General features: G+C 63.5%; 2 protein-coding genes, 1 long non-coding RNA gene and 1 pseudogene across 5 annotated transcripts; 2 read left to right on the forward strand and 2 right to left on the reverse strand.

Annotated features, from left to right (window-relative positions):
- Window positions 1-750: 750 nt before the first annotated feature.
- LOC131382354 (uncharacterized) lies at window positions 751-3,884 on the forward strand. Its single transcript, XR_009211769.1, has 2 exons — window positions 751-1,031; window positions 3,362-3,884. It is a non-coding gene; the product is annotated as an uncharacterized LOC131382354 (long non-coding RNA).
- Window positions 3,885-4,995: 1,111 nt separating this feature from the next.
- On the reverse strand, window positions 4,996-18,838 carry PIGQ (phosphatidylinositol glycan anchor biosynthesis class Q). Of its 3 annotated transcripts, none has more exons than XM_032145404.2 (11): window positions 18,701-18,838; window positions 14,762-15,450; window positions 13,569-13,700; window positions 13,285-13,405; window positions 11,045-11,171; window positions 10,654-10,807; window positions 10,310-10,421; window positions 9,591-9,671; window positions 8,883-8,997; window positions 7,548-7,609; window positions 4,996-6,978 (listed from the first exon to the last, which is right to left on the reverse strand). In XM_032145404.2, the coding sequence occupies exons 2-11, from the start codon at window positions 15,439-15,441 to the stop codon at window positions 6,826-6,828; spliced, it is 1,737 nt and encodes a 578-aa protein (XP_032001295.1). In that variant the 5' UTR covers window positions 15,442-15,450; window positions 18,701-18,838; the 3' UTR covers window positions 4,996-6,825. The 3 variants fall into 3 exon arrangements, with proteins under 3 accessions (XP_032001295.1, XP_032001297.1, XP_032001298.2); XM_032145406.2 differs by lacking the exon at window positions 18,701-18,838 and adding an exon at window positions 16,851-18,266; XM_032145407.2 differs by lacking the exon at window positions 18,701-18,838 and adding an exon at window positions 16,274-16,832.
- LOC131382361 (uncharacterized) lies at window positions 6,004-6,657 on the forward strand (annotated as a pseudogene).
- A 632-nt stretch (window positions 18,839-19,470) lies between the features above and the next one.
- NHLRC4 (NHL repeat containing 4) lies at window positions 19,471-21,256 on the reverse strand. Its single transcript, XM_032145409.2, is given in 2 exon segments — window positions 19,471-20,677; window positions 20,679-21,256. Coding segments are annotated over 2 exon segments (360 nt in total). The 5' UTR covers window positions 20,720-21,256; the 3' UTR covers window positions 19,471-20,358.
- Between the last annotated feature and the right edge of the window lie 1,372 nt (window positions 21,257-22,628).

Here is a 22,628-nt window from a genome sequence, read left to right on the forward strand (position 1 = left end):
CACCCTTCGCCCGCCCTCCCGAGCCCATTGGCCCACCCGCCCGTCCGTCACGACTGCCCCGCCCTCACCGCGTACCACAAGGCGCCGCCAGGCCCCCGGTCGCACCGCCTCTTCACCGCCCCGCCCTGCCTTCCCGTCGTCACCATAGGTCGCCCGCCGCCCTCTTTCCCTCAGCCATTGGTCTGTCTGCACGTCTGTCATGACCGCCCCTCCCCCGCCTTTCCCACACGGCGTTGCGGAGACAGCGGACGCCTGCCTCATCGCTGTCGCCATTGGCCACTCGCCTCCTGCTTTCCCAGAACCATTGGTTCGATTATAAGTTCACCAAGATCATTCCCTTCCCTGCGGCTGCCTCCCAGAGAAATCCCAGAGCCGCCGGCCGCCCCGCCCCCGGCCCACAACGCCGTTGTCCTCGCCCGCCCCCTCGCCGGCGCCATTGGGTCGCTTGCACGTCCATCACGGCTCTGCTAACCCCGCCCCTTTCCTACACGCTCCCCAATCAGGGGCTCCGAAGTCCACGTTGTTTGTATCCGCCCCTTCAACGCGCGGACTGGCGGCAGGATGCGGGCGTGCCCGGGCCGAGGCCACGCGGCTGAGTCCGGGAAACGAAAGCCCCTCGCAGGCTGCGCCGCCTGCTTCCGCAGAGACCTCGGAGGGGGCGGTGGGGTAGTCCCGGGCGCGTCCTCTCCAAGGCGGTGCGGCCAATCGGCGCTCGATGCGGCGGAACTTCCTCTCGGGGCAGGGGCGGGACTTCCGCGCGGCGGCAGCAGGGGGGACCCTTCGGTCACCACTGAGTCTAAGAAGTCGCTGAGGTTCTGGGACCCCGCGGCGTCACCGAGCGTGAGCCTTCCGCCCGGGGACGCGGCCGCCACAGCTCGGGACGCGGGGAACGCGGCCGGCGCGAGCTCAAGACCCGGCCCGACGTGCTCACCGCGGTAGCGGCGCCTCCAGGACGGGGACCCGGAGCCCGGGCCGCACTCTTCCCGGGGGCGCCGCCGAGCCCTCGTCCCTGCCGGGCCCGGCAGCCGCAGGTGCGTGGTCGAGCGAGGCGGCTGCGTCCGCGGACCCCGGCGTGGGGTCGGGGGTTGAGTGGGCACGTGGTTCTTTCTGGGGTGACGAAAAGGTCCTACCGTCGTGGGGATGATCCTGCCGCTCTCGGTGAAGTTACTAAACGTCAGTGACTCGCTCGGAACGCGTGAGCCTTGGTACGTGCTCTGCGTTCAGTAACGCTGTTACAGTCGTAAGTAAAAGCAGTAACGTCAGCGCCGACCCAGCGCAGCCCTCTCCAGACCGGGTGCGGGGCCCGTCACGTCTGCCCCTCCGGCGAGTAGCAGAGTCCGGCAAGAACCCTCCTCCCGAGGGGCCCCGACCCGGGCTGTGCCTCCGGGAGCAGGTGCTGTTTACACAGAGGGACGCCAGGACGGGCAGCCCCACACCCTCCAGTGACCTCCCGCCCCCCCAGAGCTGAAGACATGGCCTTGACTAAGCGGCGACCACATCGACGCACCAGTTTTTTCTTTTTCTGAAACAGGGCCTCCCTCTGTCGCCCAGGCTGCACTGCAGTAGCGCGGTCTCGGCTCACTGCAGCCTCTACCTCCCCGGCACAAGCGATCCTCCAGCCTCAGCCTCCCGAGTAGCTGGGACTACAGGTGCCACCATGCCCGGCTACCTTTTGTATTTTTTGTAGAGATGGCGTCTTGCCAAGTTCCTCAGGCATTAACTGACCCAGAATCAACCTGGCGGGTCAGGGAGAGCCTCTTCTGCTCAGAGGTCATTGTGCCCAGACTTGAGCCCTGGCTGTGAAGTCCCTGAGACCCCTCACTCCAGGGACGGGAAGCACCAAAGATGTGATGTTTCCTCCTCGGTTTCTGAGACTGCCTGGAAGGGGGGATAGTGGTTAGCAGCTGTCTCTGAGAACGTAAATCAGAAACGCTTTCTGAAGCCAGGCACGGTGGCTCATGCCTGTAATCCCAGCACTTTGGGAGGCTGAGGTGGGTGGATCACCTGAGGTCAGGACCAGCCTGGCCAACATGGTGATAACCCCCTCTCCACTGAAAATAGAAAAATGAGCCAGGCATGTTGGTACGTGCCTGTAATCCCAGCTACTTAGGAGGCTGAGGCAGAAGAATTGCTTAAACTTGGGAAACGGAGGTTGCAGTGAGCTGAGATTGTGCCACCGCACTCCAGCCTGGGCTACAGAGCGAGACTCTGTCTCAGAAAAAAAAAAAAAAGCAGCTCAAAAATAAACTATTAATTAAAAATGTTCTTATGGTCTTCACAAAAATAAACTTTTTTAAAAAAGAAAAACAAAGTAAAACGCTCTCCAGACCCAGCCGTGGGCCACTGCTGCCTAGTTCCCACCTCCTGGGACAAGAAAGGGCCATCCCCTGGCTGATGAAGTCAGGTTTTTCCCACCGGACCTGCCCACCACAGCCTGTGGACACAGCCCTGTAGGTGGGGACCTGTGGTTTGGGTTCAGGAATCTTTCCATAGGGTGAGATCCTTGGAAAGCTGATGTGCCCTCTGACCTCCCAGCCTCCGAGCAGAAGAGTGTCACAGGGAACCCAGATGGGTCTAGGGCAGCAGGCCCAGCGAAGGGAGGGACGGACAGAGGGGTGCCATCCTCTGGCATCCAGGCCTTGTGGACCGAGGGGCTGCGCCTCCCAAGCAGCTGTGTGCACTTACGCAGGGTGTCCTGGGGTCCACTGTGGCCAAGCCAGGCCTGGGCCCCAGGGGCAGGACACCATCCCTGCAGCTGAGGGATCTCAGGCCAGGGGCAGGGCAGCCAAAGACAGTGGAATGTGAGAAGAGACCTCCACCCAGAAGTTCGGGGTGAGCCACCACCTAGGCATCCACTTGTCGAGCAGTCAAGGTAATTCTGGGCCCATCTCAGAGGCCTGAGCAGTGTCTGGTGGAGACCGTGACAGCCCCCTCCTGCCACGCCTCACACTCACTGGCCGTGGCAGAGACGGGCCAGGACACTAAGCAGAGCCTCTGTCCAAGTGAGGGGCTTGGGGGACAAAGGGAGCAGTTTGGGGTGTCCGCCCTGCTCCTGGGTGCCCAGCGGCCGCCAGGATGTGCTCAAAGTCCTGCTAAGGGGGTGGACGATAGCCCAGTGGGGCAGACAAGCCTTGGCCCCTGAAGCCCTGTGCCCAGGGAGCACCTACAAGTTTCAGCTACTCAGGGACCCCCCCAGTCCTGGCCTGCTGCCAAGGGGAGGCCTCACTTACATCCCATGAGTGGACAGAGCCAATCACCTTGGTGGACACACCGTGCAGTGGATGAGGGCAGTGAGGGACAGAGCATCAATGTGGTCCCGTTTCTGTGGATAAATTAATGACAAGGGAATGTGGCTTTGCAGCGGAAAACCCCGCGGACAAGACTTCGACCAAGTAGTCGCGTTGGCATCACTGGGAAGAAACAGGTGGGCTCTGCGTGCCACCCTGGGTGGTGCCCTCTGCAGCTGCCACAAGCCTGAGCAGTGTCTCATCATGAGGGTCATCAGCAGACCCAGCCGGGGACACTCCTGAGTAACGGGCTCCATCCCTAAGCCACCAGAGGCTTTGGAGACTGGCCCATGACACGAGGGACACACTGGAATGGGGTCGGTGGCTTGGACTGCATCCGTGCAAAAGCCCCGGGTTTGAGCACCGCACTGGCTGCCTTGTTCTGAGGAAATGCACGCTGAAAATTCGAGAGCCAGAATGGGCAGCTGACTCAAATGGTGCAGAAAAACAAAGAATGTGCTGGCTGGGCCCCGTGGCTCACACTTGTAATCCCACCACTTTGAGAGGCTGACGCAGGCACATGGCTTGAGCCCAAGAGTTCGAGACCAGCCTGAATAACATGGTGAAACCCTGTCTCTATTAAAAATACAAAAATGAGCCAGGTGTGGTGGTGGGCACCTGTAATCCCAGATAGTCCGGAGGCTGAGGTGGGAGAATCACCCGAGACCAGGAAGGTTAAGGCTGCACTCCAGCCTGGACAACAGAGACCCTCTCTCAAAAAAAAAAAAAGACAAAATGTGAAAACATACACATGGCATGTGGTCGTGGGGGGATGTAGGTGAAGGGTGCTGGAAGCACTCTGTGTTATTCTGACAGCATTTTTGTAAGTCTGAATCTGTGAAGTACTGGGGAGACCCTTCTCTCTGGGCAGCCCCAGCTCTGAAAGGGAAGGTGTCTGCTTCTCAGGGTGCCCTGAGGGTCCATAAATGGTCCTGGGCAGGCCTTGGAAAAGCTCCAGCCCATTGCCCTGTCTGGGTCGGCGAGGCAGTGGGGACCAGAGCCCTGGTGGAGGGATGAGGGACACCCCACAGGTATAAGCCATCTCCAGGCAGGGGCTGTGCAGCAAGGACAGACGGAGCCTCGAGGTGCAGGCGGCACCTCTCGGTGGCTGCGAGTGGCTGGGGTGACGGTGTTCCCTTGGCCAGCTCTGGCACCAAACCTGGCTGGCCCTCGGGATAGGCAGTCAGCCCAGTGCCTAGCAGAAGGGGTGACCACTGCCAGGCACGACCCATGACACGGCCATCACAGAGCAGTGGGCTGAGCTGTGTCAAGACCCTCACCCAGGCCGGGCGCGGTGGCTCACGCTTGTAATCCCAGCACTTTGGGAGGCCGAGGCGGGCGGATCACGAGGTCAGGAGATCGAGACCACGGTGAAACCCCGTCTCTACTAAAAATACAAAAAAATTAGCCGGGCGTGGTGGCGGGCGCCTGTAGTCCCAGCTACTGGGAGAGGCTGAGGCAGGAGAATGGCGTGAACCCGGGAGGCGGAGCTTGCAGTGAGCCGAGATTGCGCTACTGCACTCCAGCCTGGGCGACAGAGCGAGACTCCGTCTCAAAAAAAAAAAAAGACCCTCACCTGGTGGAAGCCCCAGGAGGCGTGGCAGCCCAGTGGGCAGCTGGGGGGGGCGGGAGGTACAGGCTGGGGGTGTTGGTGGACCCAGTGGGCAGCTGGGGGGAGCGGGAGATACAGGCTGGGGATGTTGGTGAGCTCAGTAGGCAGCTGGAGGGGGAGTTGGGGGTACAGGTGGAAAGGGTGGGGGACAGGGGACACAGGTGGGAGGGGTGGCAGGACAGGTGGGCAGCTGGTAGGAGCAGTGTAGGCCGGGTAGGCAGCTGGAGGGGGAGTGGGGGGGATACAGATGGTAAGGGTGGTGGGCCAGGTGGGCAGCTTGGGGGAGGCAGGGGACACAGGTAGGGGGTTGGTGGGCCCCGAGTGCCTCTGAGTCCAACCTCTGGTTGCCTGGAAGTCCAGGTTGGATGGAGGCCTGTATACTTCGGGCTGGGAACGGGCTATGGGGCCCACCCGCTGGGCCACCAGCACTGCAGGCGACGGAGACCATTCCTGGCAACTGTGGCAGTCGCAGGCCCTACTGGGCCAGGACCCATGAGGGCCCTACCCCGCATGGAGTCCACAGATTCAGAGCAGGAGCTGCTCGCCCCGCCCCTGGAGGCCTACACCCCCGTGCCATCTATGTCGAGGCAAGGCCAGGACCCCAGGGTGGGTAGACCCCAGGGTGGGCGGCCTGGGTTCACCCACCTACACCAAAGTCCTCAAGGGCCTGCGAGCCCGTCCATCAGCCATCGTCAGGGCCTCCAGCAGGAGGCCGGTGTAGACTCTGCAGGGCCGACCCACGTGAGGCAGCCCAAGTCCCTCGAGTAGCGTCCGTACCCCCACCCCAGAGCTTCCCTGGACCCGCGCTGCACATGGACCCGGGGCCGAGCCTGCGGTCCAAACACAGGGCAGGTTTTATTGTCACAGCAGCTGACGGCTTCCCCGGTGCTGGGTTGCCAGGGAGTCCCAGGCAGTCCTGGTGCTGCTGAGATGGGCGCTGCCTCCTCCTACCCACAGCGCGTCATCCCCTCACCAGCCGGCACCTGCAGCCTCCCCTCCGGAAGGGGACTGGGGCTCACAGGGAATACCCCCACCCAGACCGTGCCGTCTGGCAGGCACTTTCGGCCTCAGTGCCACGGCCCCCTCCCTAGGCCGCTCACACCCATGGGGGGGCCACAGAGGTGTCTGCACAGCAGGGCTTACTCCTTCCCTGGGAGGCCCACGAAGGGAGACAGAAGATTTGGCCCCAGGGCCTGTTGCTACAGGGGCGCTGTGCACGAATAGGTATGGCTGGGTCAGTGGGCGGGCCCTTGACACTGAGGCTGCTCCCTCCCCCACAGCAGCCTGGCGATGCCCACAGCTTACTGACGGCTTCTTCACAAAGCGACCTCTCCAGGGAACGTCAGCAAATAAACCCCGTGTGGTTCAGGGAGTGAGGTCCCGGGCCTGCTGGGGCTGGGGCTGGGGACGGGGGTCAGCGACTGCTTCAATCCCCCAGATGCAGGGTGCTGTTCAGCTGAGAGAGCTGGAGGGTGCCTGGGACTGGGGGGTTCATCCTGGGAAAGTCCCTCCACCCCCACAGCCAGGGCAGAGCCACTGGGGAGACCCCGGGAGACCAGCCCTCCACCTAGGGCTGCTGTGGTGGATGGGCCCTCTGGACCTGGGTACACAGGGTGGGCATGGGGCAGTGCTCTGGACACCTGGGGCTGCTGTGCTCGCCACCGTGGTGACCGCAGCAGGTGGGAAGCGGGTCCCAAGGCAGGCAGTGCCAGTGACGGAGCGCAGCCAGCCTGGCTGGCCACCCCCACATCTGCTCACTCCCAACGACCTCCAAGCGCAAGGTATGATAGCAGGGCCTGCCGTGTTCAGGAGCACACAGCAGCGTCCACAAAGCACGGGACACGCGCCAGCTCAGCTGGTGCCACCATGGCAGAGCAGATGGCTGGCTGTGGCCATGTGGTGGTGCCAGGCAAGCCGGCGGCTCCCTCAGTCCTGCTTGTCCCCTCTCTGCCTCCAGGGGTAGATGAGCTCCCCAAAGAACAGCTTGCGGCACAGGGCGCCCCAGGAGTGCTTGGGATGGCAGCCACAGCTGGGGAGGCGGTAGGTTTGCACCACCTGGCTGTAGGGCAGTGGGTTTATCTGGAAGGACAAGGGCAGCGGTCAGCAGGGTGGTCGGAGCTCCAACCCTGTCTGCAGAGAGAGGGTGGGGGCGGGCAGTTGTGGGGCAGGGCCAGTGCTGTCTCAGACATTCCCTCGCCTGTGGGACAAGCCAGTCCCACTTCCCAGGGAGGCAGGTGAGCCTGCAGCCAGAAGGGAGCGCTGGGGGGAGGCAGAAGCTGCATCTCCCCTCGGGGCTGCCCAACTCTGAGGGGCCGTGCTGCAGGGACACACACCCCACCCCAGGACTCACTCAGTCGGTTCTGTTCCACCCAGAACTTGAGCCCTGTGGGGCCTGGGGCAGCCCCAGCCAGCCAAGGGCACCTCCGACACAGGGCTGAATGGGCCCCATCCACAGGACCACACCAGTGTCCTCAGGCCCTGGGGGTAAGGGGGAGGGGGTTCCACGTGGGCCTTGCCCCTCAGCTCCACTGGGCCCTTCCTGTACCTCATCACAGGCTGACGTGGTGCCACCCAGACACTACACCCAGCTGCCCACTGTCCCAGAACAGGCAGCAGCATAGGGGCGCCCTGGCCACAAGGGGCCTCACCTGCATCAGGAGGCGGAGGGGCCTGCCGGCCTCGTGCTGGAGGACACGGAACTTCACACCAGCTGCAAGGATACCAAGGGGCTTAGGAGGGAGGACGCATAGGGGCTGGCTCCACACATGGGCAGAGGCTGGAGGTACCTTCCTGAGGGGCACCCAGGTGCTGCTGGCCGTGGCCACCCATGAGGCTCTCCCTGCCCCCTCCGTCCCCCAACTCCTGGAGCTGGCTGCCAGGCCAGCATCAAAGCCTCCTGCAGCCAGGCATGGTGGCTCACGCCTGTAATCCTAGCATTTTGGGAGGCCGAGGTGGGCGGATCATGAGGTCAGGAGTTGAAGACCAGCCTGGCCAACATGGTAAAACCCCATATGTATTAAAAATATAAAAATTAGCCAGGTGTGATGGCATGTGCCTATAATCTCAGCTACTTGGGAGGCTGAGGCAGGAGAATCGCTTGAACCAGGGAGGTGGAGGTTGCAGTGAGCCAAGATCACACCATTGCACTCCAGCCTGGGCAAAAAGAGCAAGACTCCATCTCAAAAAAAAAAAAAAAAAAAGCCGGGCGCAGTGGCTCATGCCTGTAATTCCAGCACTTTGGGAGGTGGAGGTGGGAGGATCACGAGGTCAGGAGTTCGAGACCAGCCTGGCCAAAATGGTGAAACCCCCATCTCTACTAAAATACAAAAAATTAGCTGGGCGTGATGGCACACGCCTGTAATCCTAGCTACTCGGGAGGCTGAGGCAGGAGAATCGCTTGAACCCAGGAGGCAGAGATTACAGTGAGCCGAGATTGCGCCATTGCACTCCAGCCTGGGCAACAAAGTGAGAGACTCCGTCTCAAAAAAAAAAAGCCTCCTGCAGACTCCACTGAAAGAAGCCGAGTGTCCCGCAAGCAGGGAAGAACCCCAGTGAGGGACGGGCGCAGGCTGTGCTGTTGAGTGGATGGGGTTTTCCAGCAGAGTGGACAGGGCACTTGCTGGATGGTGGCTGCCCTGCTGGCTCCTAGCGCCTGTAACTTTGCTGCGCTTGGTCCCTGGCCTGCAGTTCAGACTCCCAAGCCCAGAAAATCCCAAGGCAGAAGAACAAAGGCCTGTGGCGTCAGGTCTCCAGGTTTCTGAACCGGAGAAGCAGGTGAGTCTCTCTCTTCACCTCCCTGGAGGCAGCTGGTCCTGCAGACCTCTGGGACTGGGAGGCCCTGTGCTCCCTGCCCGCTTGCTCGTGCATACCACGGCTTCTAGGCTGGAGGCACAGTGGCCCGTGCTGTCCTTGCTTCTGCAGGGCCCACAGGTGTGGTTCCCCTCCATCTACCCAGGGCCAGCTGCCCAATATGCAGCACTTACCCGCCAGCCTGTAGGGCCGGCAGAGCCGAAGACCCAGTGAGTACAGCGGCAGGGAGTTGATGAGGTCCACGAGCAGATGGATCAGGCCCTGCACGGCGACCACCAGGAGCCTGAGCTGTGGCAGAGGAGCATTTAGGACCGGCCCGGCCAGACGTGGCTGGGGGCAGAGCAGCCCGAACCCATCCTGGGCCACCATGAAGGGGGCCCAGAGGCTGCAGGGTCCTGGGGAGAGCAGGCACCCCACCCTGAGCAGGGCACGGAGCCTGCCATTGGGCCTTGCCCTGGAGCAAAGCTGGAGGCGGAGCAGTCGGCCCTCCCACCAGGTCAGAGGTGCCTCCCCACAGCCTCACATGCAGAGGGGATCGAGGCCTGGGAATCAAGCAGGTGCTGGAGGTGGTTCTGCTCACCTCCCACTGTCTGCCCCAGTGCCAGGCACCAGGGGAGGCCTCTTGCGTGACCCCACCTGCCGTGGGTCCTCCCACCAAGCACCCAGCTGCGTGCTCCAGAGCAGTGAGGGGGTCTTCCCGGCCAGGCTAGGGCCTCACCCACTCCAGGGCCCAGCACTCACTGTCCAGAGGGCCCTGAAAGGCCACTCACGTGGCCTGCAGCAGGAGACAGCCCGCCCCACAGCTGACTGCTCCCAGGCAACGCTGGCAGAAGCCACACAGAGCACTGCAGCCAGGCCCAGCCTGTGGGTGCTCAGCTCACCAGGGTGAACACCAGGTAGTACAGGGCTGTGGTAGGCAGGAGGAAGAGCAGGATGGTGAACAGCAGAGTCCCGATGAACAGCTGTAGGGAGGGGCCGGCACACTGGGCATCAGCAGGACCCTGCACCCAGGGACGGCCCAGCACTGCGCCCTCCCCATCCTGGAGCTGCAGTCGGGACCTGCGGCTTCCAAAGCCGTCCCAATAGCAGGAGGGCTGTCCACCCACACCCCACGGACTAGGGGACTCGCAGGGAGACAGGTGGGGGCCAGACCAGCCAAGATGGTGCATGGCCACACAGTCACCAAGAACACGCTCTGGAGGGCAGCATCCAGGGACTGCGTCAGGTGTGAGCAGCAGACAGGACAGCCAGAGCCAGCCTCTGAGCCTGAGCACCTCTAGGGACTGTACCTGGGTCACCCCAGTCTCTGTGCCTGGGCACCTCTAGTCTCTGAGCCCAGGGCACCTCTAGGGCCTGTGCCTGCATCACCTTCAGGGATGTGTGTCTGTCTCTTCTCTTTGGCCCAGGGAAGCTCTGCGCTGCTTCAGAGCCCCACGTGCAGCCCCCACTGCAGACTTCTCATCTATTCCCAGGGCCTGTGCGTGGCCTGAGCTGCACGACGGGAGCAGGCTGCCCCCTTGTGGTGCCCAAGCACCGCGCTGGCCCAGCGGTCACAGGCCGGGGGCAGTCAGCCCCTCCAGCCACGAACCCTGCCCCGTACCTGGTCCAGGTCATAGGAACAGGAGTCCACGCGCTGGCGCAGAACGTTCCACTTCTTCCCCCGGAACAGACGCCAGAGCGAGGATAGGCCATGGATCTTCAGGCAGTACAGCCTACAGGACGCAGTGCCGTCAGGCCGGGCCCGTGCCCCGCCCCGCCCCGCCCCGCCCCGCCCCGCCCCACCTCCCTGCCCCGCCCCGCCCCGCCCCACCTCCCCGCCCCGCCCCTCCCCACCCCCTGCCCCATTCGCTCGCCCCCGCCCTCCCCGCCACGCCCCACTCGAACGCCCAGCCGGAGCCTCTGCACCTCCCAGGGGGTGGTGGGGAGGGGGAAGCCCACGCCCACCTGGCTCCATAGACATAGAAGCAGTAGATGTGGAAGGTGAGGAGGGCGATGATGTCCGACAGGAGGGACAGGGCCACCGTCAGGCCCAGGCAGGCCGAGAGGCCCACGTGCCACAGGATGTGCTCCACGAAGGGGGACATGAGGTGGATGTAGCCTGGCAGGGTGGGGTAGGCCCTCAGACCCCAGCCCTCAGCCCAGCACAAGCCTCACAGGACGTAAGGTGCGGGTAGCCTGGCAGGGTGGGGGCAGCCCTCGGCCGAGCACAGCAGGCCTCACATACACAGGACGCCGGGCAGCAGAGTTGGGGGCGCAGGGGGCGGGGTCTGGCTGGGTCCCTACCCTCTCCAGCAAGCTCTGGGGTCCCTGGGGCCCCCGCCTGCCCTGCACTCACTGGTCCACAGGTGGATGTGGTAGAGGAAGAAGCGGCCCAGCACCTGGTCCAGTGCACGGTTCATCTTGAGCCCGGCGGGAGCACCCATCAGCCACTGCAGCAGGTGCTGGAGCTCCTCGGCCACGTGCTGCACGGACACAGGGACCACGCTGGGGCAGGGGCAGCCAGGCTCAGCACCTGCATCTCCCCAGGCTCTTTTGTGACGGGCCCCCACCCTGGCCAGCCTTCCCTCCTCCAGGGACCACTGCGTCCTAGCGTGGACAGCACACGGGCTCCCCTTCACAGATGGCTCCGGGATTGGGGTCTGAGGAGGCTGGTCTGGAGACCTCTCTCTTCAGGCCTGGGTGACACGGCCGGACCCACAGGGCACCGACGCGGCCCCCTGCCTGCACCCACCTCCACCACCTTCCTCCCCTCTCACTACCTCAGCCACAGGACCCACTGGAGCCCTCGGCCCCAAACACGTGGACATGCTGAGGCCTGGCAGACCCTGATTCAGCTCCAGCCCTGCAGGGGAGCCAACAGCCGACACAGTCCCCTCCAGAGGCCCCACCCCATCACAGAGGCTGGGGGCTGCCCGGGATGGCCACAGGTGAGTGAGACAGTACCAAGCCCATTCGGGCCACAGCAACAAGGCAGGAGGACAGCTCCCCAGAGGGAGGATGGCGTCAAGTTGAGGGCACAGGCATCCCCAAGAGCAAACGGAAGCAGGGTCTTGGCCGCCCAGGAAGAAACTCAGCATCCAGAGGCTGTGCTGGCCCTGGGGGGCAGACCCCGAGGAAGCCTCAGCCTCCCCACCAAGGAGACAGTGACACCTCGGCCCCCACTTGCCCATTGCGCAGGCCCCTTCCAAGCCTGGGCCAAGGCGTCAGCCACAGCAGGAGGACTGGCAAGAAGGAGAAAAGAACATTCTTTTTTTTTTTGAGACGGAGTCTCGCTCTGTCGCCCAGGCTGGAGTGCAGTGGCTCAATCTCAGCTCACTGCAAGCCTCCCAGGTTCATGCCATTCTCTTGCCTCAGCCTCCCAACTAGCTGGGACTACCGGTGCCCGCCACCATACCCAGCTAATTTCTTGTATTTTTAGTAGAGACGGGGTTTCACCGTGTTAGCCAGGATGGTCTCGATCTCCTGACCTCATGATCTGCCCGCCTTGGCCTCCCAAAGTGCTGGGATCACAGGCAGCAGCCACCACCCCCGGCAGAGAAAAGAACATTCTTTATAAATAGAGCTTATTTAATATTTAAAGGATAAGAGCTTGGCAGCAAGAAGAGACTTTCATTTTTAAATTATTTATATATCTGAGCACTTTTGCAAAAGGGAGGTCTAGGACAAGGTAGGCCGGTGGCGGGTGCGGACGACCACAGGCAAAGCCGCCAAGCCTCTTCCCCAGCCCCGCCCCTCCTTCCTTCTGGGCTGGGGCTCCCTGCACCCCCACAGCCACACAGACGTGCCTGATGCTGCCGCCAGAGGCCTGGCCTGGCCACAAGCAGGCCGAGTGCACACCTGCAGCCCACACAAGACCCACCCAGCCAGGCCTCAAGGAGGCCTCCACAGAGGCCCAAGGGTGGGCCGAAGAGCCAGGGACCACCCCCAGCAGGAAGACAAGCTCCTAATGGAAGAGAGCGGGCTTTGGTGCTGAGGGAGGAAGACAGAGAAGCTGAAGGCCCAGAGGCAGCATAGAAATGCACTAGATCTGCAGAGGAGGGAGCTGCACCCGGCTGGAAACGGGGCACAGACCATGCAGGGAAGGTGGGAGATGGGAGACAAGCTGTGCCCCTGGCTCTCAGCACAGGAGTTACAGAATCAGCACAGGGGCAGGGCAGGAAATCCCAGCTGGGCTGCACACGGGCAGCCCTGGACAGGGAAGGTTTCATGACCCTGGCTCTGCAGAGGGCCCCAGAGAGCCAGGAGGGCAGCGCTGATCTCAGGTAGGGGCCACAAGGGAGACACCACGATGCTGGGCCCACAGGGAGAGGCGGGCTCCCCAGAGCCTCAGCCCCGGCGGCTCCTGCACACAGCCCCTTCAGAAGGAAAGGGGGGCAGCCTGCAAGGCCTGCCCTGCCCAGGCCCCAGCGCCCCTGGAGTTCCTGCTTCTGGTCCAGGGGAGGGCCGTGTCTCCAGAGCATGGAGAAGGTAGAGCTGGCTTTGAGTGGGGGGTGGCTCTGGCCCGGGAAGGCTCTGCTGCCCAGGAGGGGTCCCCATGCCCACCCAGGACACCGGGCTCCACCCCAGTCCACTCACGTCAGCCACAGGAACAAGGGCGTCGGCCAGATGCCCGATGCGGCTTCTCCCGTGGAGCCAGGACAGCAGCATGAGGCCCAGGGCCACGTCCAGCAGCACAGAGACCACCGTGTTGGCCTTCCTGGAAGGGAGGTCCGGCCCGGCCGGCATGAGGGTGGCCAGCACAGCCTGGGGCCGCAGGAGGAGGCCTGCCTGGCCGGAGGGGTCAGCGTGGTGCAGAGGGGGATGGAGAAGGGGCCAGAGGGCACGCACCCAGCCCTGCAGAGACCAGGGCAGGCCCACACCTCATCAGCTGGGCAGGGTTCTCCGCCTTCCGTGTACTGAAGATGAGCGTGAGGTGCTCCAGCCGGCGCCGGAGCTGTTCGCACGTGGAGAGCTTGCTCCCGAGGAAGGACAGGGGCCAGAGCTTGAACACTCTGCGTGGGAGCGGACAGGAGTGACGTGTCCCTGTCCAGATCCTCCTCCCACCGTCCCCCACTGTGCAGGGGACCACAAACACCCAGGCCACACTCCTGAGTTCCGCAGGACAGGGGGCAGGTGGGAGGGGCCCTCGGTGGCCCAGGTGGTGGTAGGCAGCGCTCAACGCGCCCACCTCACAGTGCACGTGACTAACACAGAGCCTGGCCTCCTCGCAGGTGCTGAGCCTGGGCCCCCTGGTCACCACATGCTCCCAGAGCCGGTGCCAAGGGAGCACCTGCGAGCCAGCAGCAACTCCCACGGGCCCAGGGCCTCGCCCCACCGACAGGGCCCGGAAAGCTGCCCAGGGTCTCCGGGGCTGGCCTGGCTTCTCACGCCAGGCTTCCAGAGTGTGCACCCCCGGATCTAAGGCAGGGGGCAACTGAGGGTGACCCCCAGCTGCTCCCCATGGGGCGCCTCCGCCAGGCAGATGAGGTCTCCTGTGGAAGGGGGCCCTCTGTTCTCAGCCACGACTCAGGGCTACCCCCGTGCCCCCTAGGGCCCTTGGGCTTCAAGTGACCCTTGGCCAGCAGCACCTGTGATTGTGGGGAGAAGCGGGGCCTGTAGACCACTCCCCCAGGCACACGGGGCCAGCAAGTGGATGACACTCCCACAGCCCATGAGCGCTGCAGTGCCCAGAGGCCTGCTGGGGGCACAGGCGGGGCTACAGGGAGGCCAGCGGGCCTGTGTGCCCTCAGGAGCACCCCCAGGTAGCAGTAGTCACGTCTGTGCTCACCTTCTGATTTCTCTTTCAGGGACCTGAGCCACTGAGGTTCACCCTCTACACCTACTGGGAGGGCCCCTGGCAATCCCTGAGGCTGCCCGGAGACCTGGCTCTACCCCAGGGGTGAGGGACACCCTCTGAGAGGCGAGGGTTGGGAGGGCAGGATGGGGCCAAAGCCCGGGCTGCAGGAAGTGGGGAGGGGGCCTGTGCCCAGGAAGAGCCCATCTGCAGACAAAGGGATGGGCCAGCACTCACAGGGCCCCACTCTTTGCCACCTCCCTGTCCCCGGACACCTACCGGCAGGCACTGACAGCTGAGACCAGCGACAGCAGGCTGGCCAACAGCAGGCAAACGGGTCCCGAGGCTCGCCTGGCCAGCTCCGCGAGGATGCTGGCCTCCACACCCTCCGACTGCCAGTGGCTCAGCCGCACGGGGCCCTCATCGAAGCGGTCGCTGCGGAACAGCACCTCGCTGCGTGCTACCGTGTCGAAGACGGCAGCCAGGCCCCCCGTGCTGGCAGTGGTGGCTCCAGCCTGGCGGTCGGGCAGGACGGTGGGCGGGTGCAGCTGTGACAGCAACACCTGGCGCTGGTCATAGAAGACGAGCATGACCTGGTCCTCACCGGGGACCGTGGGCGCTTGCCGGCGGGTGGCCTCGCAGCTCCAGAACGTGCCGCCTCTCTCCCGACACAGCCGCAGCCAGGGCTCATGGGGGAAGACGGCACCCAGGCCCTCCAGGAAGCGGCCCAGGCTCTCCTCGGGCTCCTGCCGGCAGTGGCACCAGGTGCCCAGCACGGCCACGCCCACCTGGCTGGCCTGCCGCACCTGGGCCAGGAGCTGCTTGACCTGGATGGGGATGAAGGGAAAGTGCAGGACCGCCAGGACCACGGCGCTGCTCTGCTCCGGGACCCACCGTCCCACCAGCAGGCCGCTGTCCGCCGAAACGCAGCACGTGGGGAAGAAGGCCTTGAGCACCATGCTGGAAGGCTGGAAGAGAAGATGAGAGGCTCGGCTCAGAGCTGCTGCTGCCGCCCCACCGTGGGCCGGGGGATGTGGCACAGATGGCCTGACAGGGGCAGCCACAGGGCCGCAGGTCGGGACACCTCAGCTTCAAGTTCCGTAGTGGACGCCGTAGGGCTCCTTGGCTGCCACCTCGCGTGGGCCATGCTTCTCCAAGGGGCAGCCGGAGCGCTGTCCCCACCTCCACCCCAGGCCCAGCTCACCCCCACCCGCACGAGGCAGCCACGCACATGCAGCCACCAGGCCTGCCCTCCCATTTCCAGGCCGGCCCAGGGCACGGCCTCCTCAGCACCACCTGACGGGGGTGTGGGGCCGAACCGAACTCCAGGCTTCTTCTTTTTGTTTTTAAGAAACCTGATTAGAGAGGTGTGCTTAAAGGTGTAGCACGTGGAGAACTGCACAATCTCATTAGCAAGGTCACGCCAATTGAAACCTTGACAAACCATGATTCACGTATTAAGCAAGAATAAAGATGAAAATGTAAAGTGAAGTGCTGCTGGGCTGCAGAAACTACCTCGTGCACACGGCGGGCAGCCCCCAGGAAGGTCCCTGCCTCCCACAAGCCCCGCCCTGGGGGCAGGAAGGACCTGCCTCGTCGCTCAGGGCACAAGCTCAGGGCACACAGGGCTTCGGCCTCCACTCTGACCCCCACCCACGGTGGCACCCGGCAGTGCCTGGCCCTCCCTGACATCCCCACAGCCACCCAGGCAGGGCTCCCTCAGGGAGCATTTTCTCTCCAAGATATATTTCTCCAAACACATGGGTGCCTAGAAAAGGGAGAGAGGCTTACAGGTCCTGGAGATGTGGAGGAACCGCATCCTGCGCTCTCAGGCTGAGGGACGCCAGCCTTCTGAGGTGGCCTTTGAGTAGGAAGCCACCCAAGCCACTGCAGTTCCCAGGCCCTGGGCCTCTCCTCCGCCTTTCTCACAGGCCCCTGCCAAGCCGCACAGCCAGCCGGGGCTCCTCCTCCACTGATGCCCTCCCCAGCAGGGCCCCACAGGGCAGGAGGACTCCCTAGCGGTGGGGGCACTGCCGGCCGGCTTGCTGGGCCGCTCGCCTTCCTCAGACACAGAAAGCCCCATCTCGCCTGCACGAAGAGGGGAGCGGCCACCCTGAGCAGAGACCCCCCACGGTGGAACCACACTCGAGGGAGGGACATAGCTTGGCCTGAGCCTCTGTCTGGAGGTCCCAGTGCCCACCACATCCTTAGGGATGAGAGAACAGAGCAGGACGCACATGTCGGGGTGGTGTGACCTGCAAGTCCTCTCCCGAAGCTTGGAGGGGCTCTGGAAGAGGCCTCACACAGAAATGCCTGGGGCTTCAGAGGCCCCTGGTGCAGCTGCTCTCCTCCCCTGCAGGCCCCGCACCTGGGCTGGAGGATCCAGTCACTCAAGGCGGTGGGTTCTAGCTGGAAAGGCACCTTCTGGGTCAGGCTGCGGAACTCCCCAAATGCCCATTTCCTCAGTGGCCAGAGAGGGCAGGCGGCGGGTGGATGCCTGGAGGCCAGCTGACGTGGGGCACCAAGGACACCGTGAGAGGGACAGAGCGATTCTGCCTGTGAGGGGCCCAGCGCGTCTGGCTGTGTGACCACCACAGGGGACCACCCAGTACAGCCCACCTTTCACACCAGCTCAGCCCAGGGACCCATCACGCCCTGCTGGGGAAGAGCTTTCACAGGGACTAAGGAAAACCGCCCGGAGATATCGTCGAAAAAGAAACACAATCGGTCTAACAGTAAACAGACGTTCTGGGGGGAGCTGGTTCTGCGGTGGGCTCACTTTGGGTAAATTCACCGAGCTATGTGCTCACGATCTGTGCGCTTTCTTTGTGTGTATTCTTTGTGCTTCATCTACAAAGTTTACCTTAAAAAAAAGTCTACCAAAGGACATGGGAGGGCAGAAACTGCTCTTCTCTGTCAGGTAGTGGGAGAGAACTCAACGTACTGTGGGACAAACGCCCATCACACTCCCACCTCAGCCTCTGGGATGGTCGGCGGTACAAAGAAGCCTGCACTAGCGGCTGCCAGGATCACACAGCCAGAGGAAGATGAAAAGAGAAGCAATCGATAGCAGAGGAGGTGTGGGACGGGAGAAAGCAACGTGAGCATCTTTAAAGACTGAGGAAACACACACACACACACAGACACAGACACACGGGCACCAGGCTAGACACACACACATAGGCTAGAGACACACACACACACACACACACACACACACACACACACACACACACACACACACACGGGCGCCAGGCTAGCCAGAAGAGCTTCCTCTGCTAAGAATGAGCCCGAGTGCTCTTGAGAAGCCATTCCCAGACCAGGTAGGGAGGTCGACCATATAAAGCAGTAAGATTTCCCTCTCCTCCTGTGAATGAGGGAACGGTGGGACCCCAGCCCAGTGAGGACGGTCCAGGGCCACCTCTGGCTGAGCCGCCCCCTCCCTGCCACCGCTCCACAAGAGCTCTGGAGAATGTGCGTTTCCCAGCACCTTGTTTGAAAAATAAACACGAACCTAGCGCGGTGGCTCACGCCTGTAATCCCAGGACTTTGGGAGGCCGAGGCGGGAGGATCACTTGAGGGCAGGAGTTCAAGACCGGCCTGGACGGGGGTGAAACCAAGTCTCTACTAAAAACACAGAAATTAGCCGGGCTTGGTGGTGGGCACCTGTGGTCCCAGCTACTCGGGAGGCTGAGGCAGGAGAATGGCGTGAACCCGGGAGGCGGAGCTTGCAGTGAGCCGAGATCGCGCCACTGCACTCCAGCCTGGGTGAGAGCGCGAGACTCCGTCTCAAAAAAAAATAAAAATAAATAAATAAATACATAAATAATGAAAAACAAACACTAGTTCAGCCTGGGCAACATGGTGAGACCTCGTCTCAAAAAAACAAAACAAACAAACAAACTTGCTTGCCTTCCTCAAGCAGGGCCTTCCCCTCTCACTTGGAAAGAGCCTATGATTCTGTTTTTTGCCCTTTCCTGCAACCCGGGACAACTGCGAAGCGCCCACAGCCAGGCCCGGGCCGCCGACAGCCCTTGCACAGGGTCCACCGGGTCCCAGATCGGCGCGGGTCTGAGGGCGCGGGCCCAGGGGCGGCCCCACTTCCCGGAGGAGGAAGCAGCGGCGCCGCGGGCGAGAGTGCGGCGCCGCCAGCCCGGGCCCGGAGCCGCAGGGGCGCTGCCCGAGGTCCCGCCGCGCGCCACCCACCCCCCAGCTCACCGGGTGCTCCCGGGGCCGCGCGCTCGGGCAGCGGGGTCCGGACGGGGGTTGGGGAGCCCGATGGGCGGGCCCGGGGAGACGACAGCGCTCGCTGCCTCCAGCGCCGCCGCGAGACCCGAGCCCCACTTCCGCCGGCTCCGCGCGTTGCCGCGCGACGGTCCGGCCCCCAAAGGCGCCCGGGCTGCCAGCCCGCCCGGCCCGAGCGTTCCGCGGCGCAGCGTGCCCGCCCAGTCCCCAGGTCCGGACCTCCCGAGCCTGCCTCCGGGCCGCCAGCCCTCCGTCAGCTCCGTTTCTCACCTGAGAAACAGACTGGACCTGGCCTTCGTGGAACCCGGACCCCGCCTGGCTCCCAGCCTCCCCAAGTGAACACGTCCCCAGGCCCTGCGGCATTCCAGGAGGGCCCCAGCCCCAGCCCAGTCCCGCCCCCGTCACCCTGTTGTCTGCAGAGGGGCCGCCCCCAGATCCCCAAGGCCAGTGGTGCCGGGAATTTTGAGCCCTGGTAGGACCAGCCCAGAGGCTGCCGCCAGCGACCGTCAGGAGAGAACACACAGGCCTCCAGCCCCTCCCGATGTCAGGAACAAGACCCCATCCCAGACCTCAGCAGCAACTACGTTTATTGAGCACCTAACTACATTGCCCAGTTAATCCCCCACCCACAGGACCCAGACATATGAGGGACCTCTCAGGGGTGATGTCCTGTGATACAGGGGAGCCCCACCTCCCCACCCCACAGGGGTAGAGCCAGACACCGTCCCCTACCAGCTCCCTCCCCCACCAGCTCCCTCCCCCATACAGGCCCTTCCCTGGACCCCAGACCCACGGAGTAACCCAGACGCCTCTCCTTTCACGCCTCATTTCCCCACTTGTAAAATGGGAGGAGAGGGTTAGACCCCTGTTTTTTCTCAGTTTTCTAAAGCAGCAGGAGTCTCTCCTTGTAGGAAGGCTCCCCGAGGCCCTCCCAGCATGGCTGCACCATAAGCATGGAGCTGTTTGTCCCTATTCGCAGAATGATGGCCCAGACAGCTTTCATTCATGGGGACATGGAAGAAAAGGCATCCAGGGTTCAGCCAGCCATGGGCCTCCAGACACTCCAGGGTTGCCTCCCCCTTACCTCTGCCAGGCCCAGAGAAGCTACTGGAGGCTCAGGACTCTAGGTCCCTCTGAGGTTGGGGACACTTAGGGGCTACACCCCTGCCCCGGGCCGCCCCGCCCAGCCCAGCCCAGCCACACCCTCCCTGCCTGTCTGCCCCTGATTAGGAGGCCTGGGCGGGGGCACCTGGCAGGACAGCCTGCCTAGCTGTGTGCCAGCAGCTGGCCCAGGATCTCAAGGCTTCAGCTGCCAGCCCCAAAGTCCAGGCACAGGGCCTGAGGGGGTGTGGGGGGCATGAACGCAGGGGCCAGGGCACTGAATGGGGACAGCAGAGAGCGGCCCCGGCTGGGGAGGCTGCAGGCAGACTCAGGGCTGCTCCTGAGATCCGGAGCCTCACCAGCAGGAGAACTCGAGCCAAGCCCAGGGCCCAGCCCAGGAGGTGCTGGCATCAGGCAGGCAATGCCCATTGCTTGGAGGCTCCACCCATCCTGAGGGCTGCTCCCACGGTGATCCAAGGGCCTTGGAGCTGGCCTCAGGCACAGGAGGGCTGCTCCAACCCAGCCTCAGGTCAGGCCAGCTCCTTGAGGCCCTGGTACACCTTAATGGAGTTGTCCTTGGCATCAGCCACCAGGAGCTGGCCCTGGGGTGCACAGGCCACTCCCAAGGGCTTCCCAAGCCCCTTCGACACCAGGCAGATGGGTGGCCCAGCCCGGGGAAACAGGGTCACCTGGCGCCTCTGCTCATCTGCCACAATAACGTTGCCCTCTGAGTTGGAGCAGATGCCCGCTGGGCAGCCAAAAGTGTGCCCCGTCCAGCCCCCCAGGGAGCCCAGGGATTGGCGGGCACTGCCAAACAGCCTCACATCCCCAAACTCCTCGCTCACAGCAAGGCCCCGGGCCCACCCAGCAGGGGCCCTCCAGACCCAGCATGGAGGCTGGGGCCAGGGGCTCCCAAGCAGGGCCCAACGAGAAGCTGTGCACAGCCCCGGGCAAGTAGTCCGTCACCAGGAGGCGGCTGAGGGCGTCCACAGCCAGCCCTCGGGGAGACAGGAAGGTGCCCACTGTCACCCAGCGGCCCCCGGGGTCCCGGGCTGTGTGCTGGAGTGCATGGACAGCCCCATGGATGGGATTGCTGACCACCACGAGCCCTGACGCTGTCACAGCCACATCCTCTGGAACGAAGGCCCCGGTCCCCGGAATGTGGCAGGGCAGGAGGCAGATGGGGCGTCCCTCCAGATCTAGCACGTGGACACAGGGCGCAGCCCCGGCCGTGAGGAAGAGCAGGCCGTCGGGGGAGCAGTGCAGGCCCCGGGGCCCTCCCGCAGCCCCTGCGGGCACCCGGATCTGCCCAAGCAGCCGGAGCTGCCGGGAGCCGGTGGAGTCTCCAGGCGGGTCCAGTGTGAGGTGCAGACACCTGGAGGCCGGAGTCCAGTCAGTCCGAATCACCGTCTCAGCTTCTCTGCAGCTGGGTCACGTCTGGGGCTGCAAGAGAGAGAATAAGGCCCCGCTGTGTGTGGGAATGGCAAAGTCACTCCTCCAGTGCCCTCCTATGAGGCCGGGTCCTCCAGGTCCTGAGGGTCTACCTGGCCACCAAGCCCAGCGGCCACCCTAGTGTCTAGGTGCCTGGAACTTCAGTCTGGGAGACACATGACCCATGGAGCTCGCTGTGGGTTTTCCCCTGAGCCCCAGATGAGCTCACGGGCCTGAGACAGACAAGCAGTGTTTCTCAAATCCATCTGCCTATGGAACTCCTTTCTACCGGGAGTCACCCACACACAGCCCTTCTACCCGAGCCCCTAGGTCAGGGAGAATTCTGACCCCTTAGGGGCGAGGCAGCCTGTTCCGAGGGCCTCCACCTGCCCCACCGAGAGAGGCCGGGGGGAGGGGTCTCTTACCTGGGGCCAGTCTTGCTGGACCCTGCTTCCGGGCTGCGTGGCTGCAGCCTCTGTTGTTGGAAACTAGAACCGGAGGAACTGGGAGGAGCCACTAGCAGGGACGCAGCTGGGCCGGGTGGAGGAGGGAGAGCGCAGTCTCGGGCCTTGGCCCTGGAAGCTTCTATGAAAGAAAAACCAGGTCCGCTGAGGACTCCCCGTGCTGTGGCGTTCCTGCCTCATTGCAGGCTGTGCCCTCTGCCCGGACACTATTCCCACGTCCCCTACATGGCCGGATGCCATGCAGCCCACCCCTCCTTCAGGGGGTCCCTCACGGTCCCCCCACAACCAGCAAGTTCATTACTCCAAGTGGCAAGGCAGCCCCAGGCCACCACCCCCAAGCAGGGTCCCTGGGTCTGGACCACAGACGGGTGACCTGCTGGCTAAGGCACCCTCCATAAGGCCTGTCCTGCTCCCCACGGATGACAGCGAAGGAGGTGGTGTCTCCACACCTGGGAGACGGGTGCTGTTGCCCCCAGCAAGGCCATGCTCACCTGTCTGCCCAGTGGGGGTGAGAAACTGGGGTGCAGTGGACATATGAGGTGCAGTGGACATATGGGGTGCCGTGGACATACGGGGTGCAGTGGACATACGGGGTACAGTGGACATATGGGGTGCAGTGGGCATACGAGGTGCAGTGGACATATGGGGTGCAGGGGTGCAGTGGACATACGAGGTGCAGTGGACATATGAGGTGCAGTGGACATATATGGGGTGCAGTGGACATATGGGGTGCAGTGGACATATGGGATACAGTGGACATATGGGGTGCAGTGGACATATGAAGCGCAGTGGACATATGGGGTACAGTTGGCATGTGGGGTGCAGTTGGCATATGGGGTGCAGTGGGCATATGGGGTGCAGTGGACATATGAGGTGCAGTGGACATATGGGGTACAGTGGACATA

The sequence above is a fragment of the Hylobates moloch genome, unplaced genomic scaffold, assembly GCF_009828535.3.
Source record: "Hylobates moloch isolate HMO894 unplaced genomic scaffold, HMol_V3 SCAFFOLD_23, whole genome shotgun sequence".
NCBI classification, from domain to species: Eukaryota; Metazoa; Chordata; class Mammalia; order Primates; family Hylobatidae; genus Hylobates; species Hylobates moloch.

What these genes read in the sequence shown, in the direction of transcription:
- PIGQ (XM_032145407.2), bottom strand. Translation starts at nt 16,687, where the DNA reads ATGTGGTGGGCACTGGGACCTCCAGACAGAGGCTCAGGCCAAGCTATG. An exon ending in TCAGCTGTCAGTGCCTGCCG is followed by an intron (nt 13,701 to 14,761) that starts GTAGGTGTCCGG and finishes GCTCCCACGCAG; the next exon opens with AGTGTTCAAGCTCTGGCCCC. An exon ending in CCCTTGTTCCTGTGGCTGAC is followed by an intron (nt 11,172 to 13,284) that starts GTGAGTGGACTG and finishes GTGTCCGTGCAG; the next exon opens with CACGTGGCCGAGGAGCTCCA.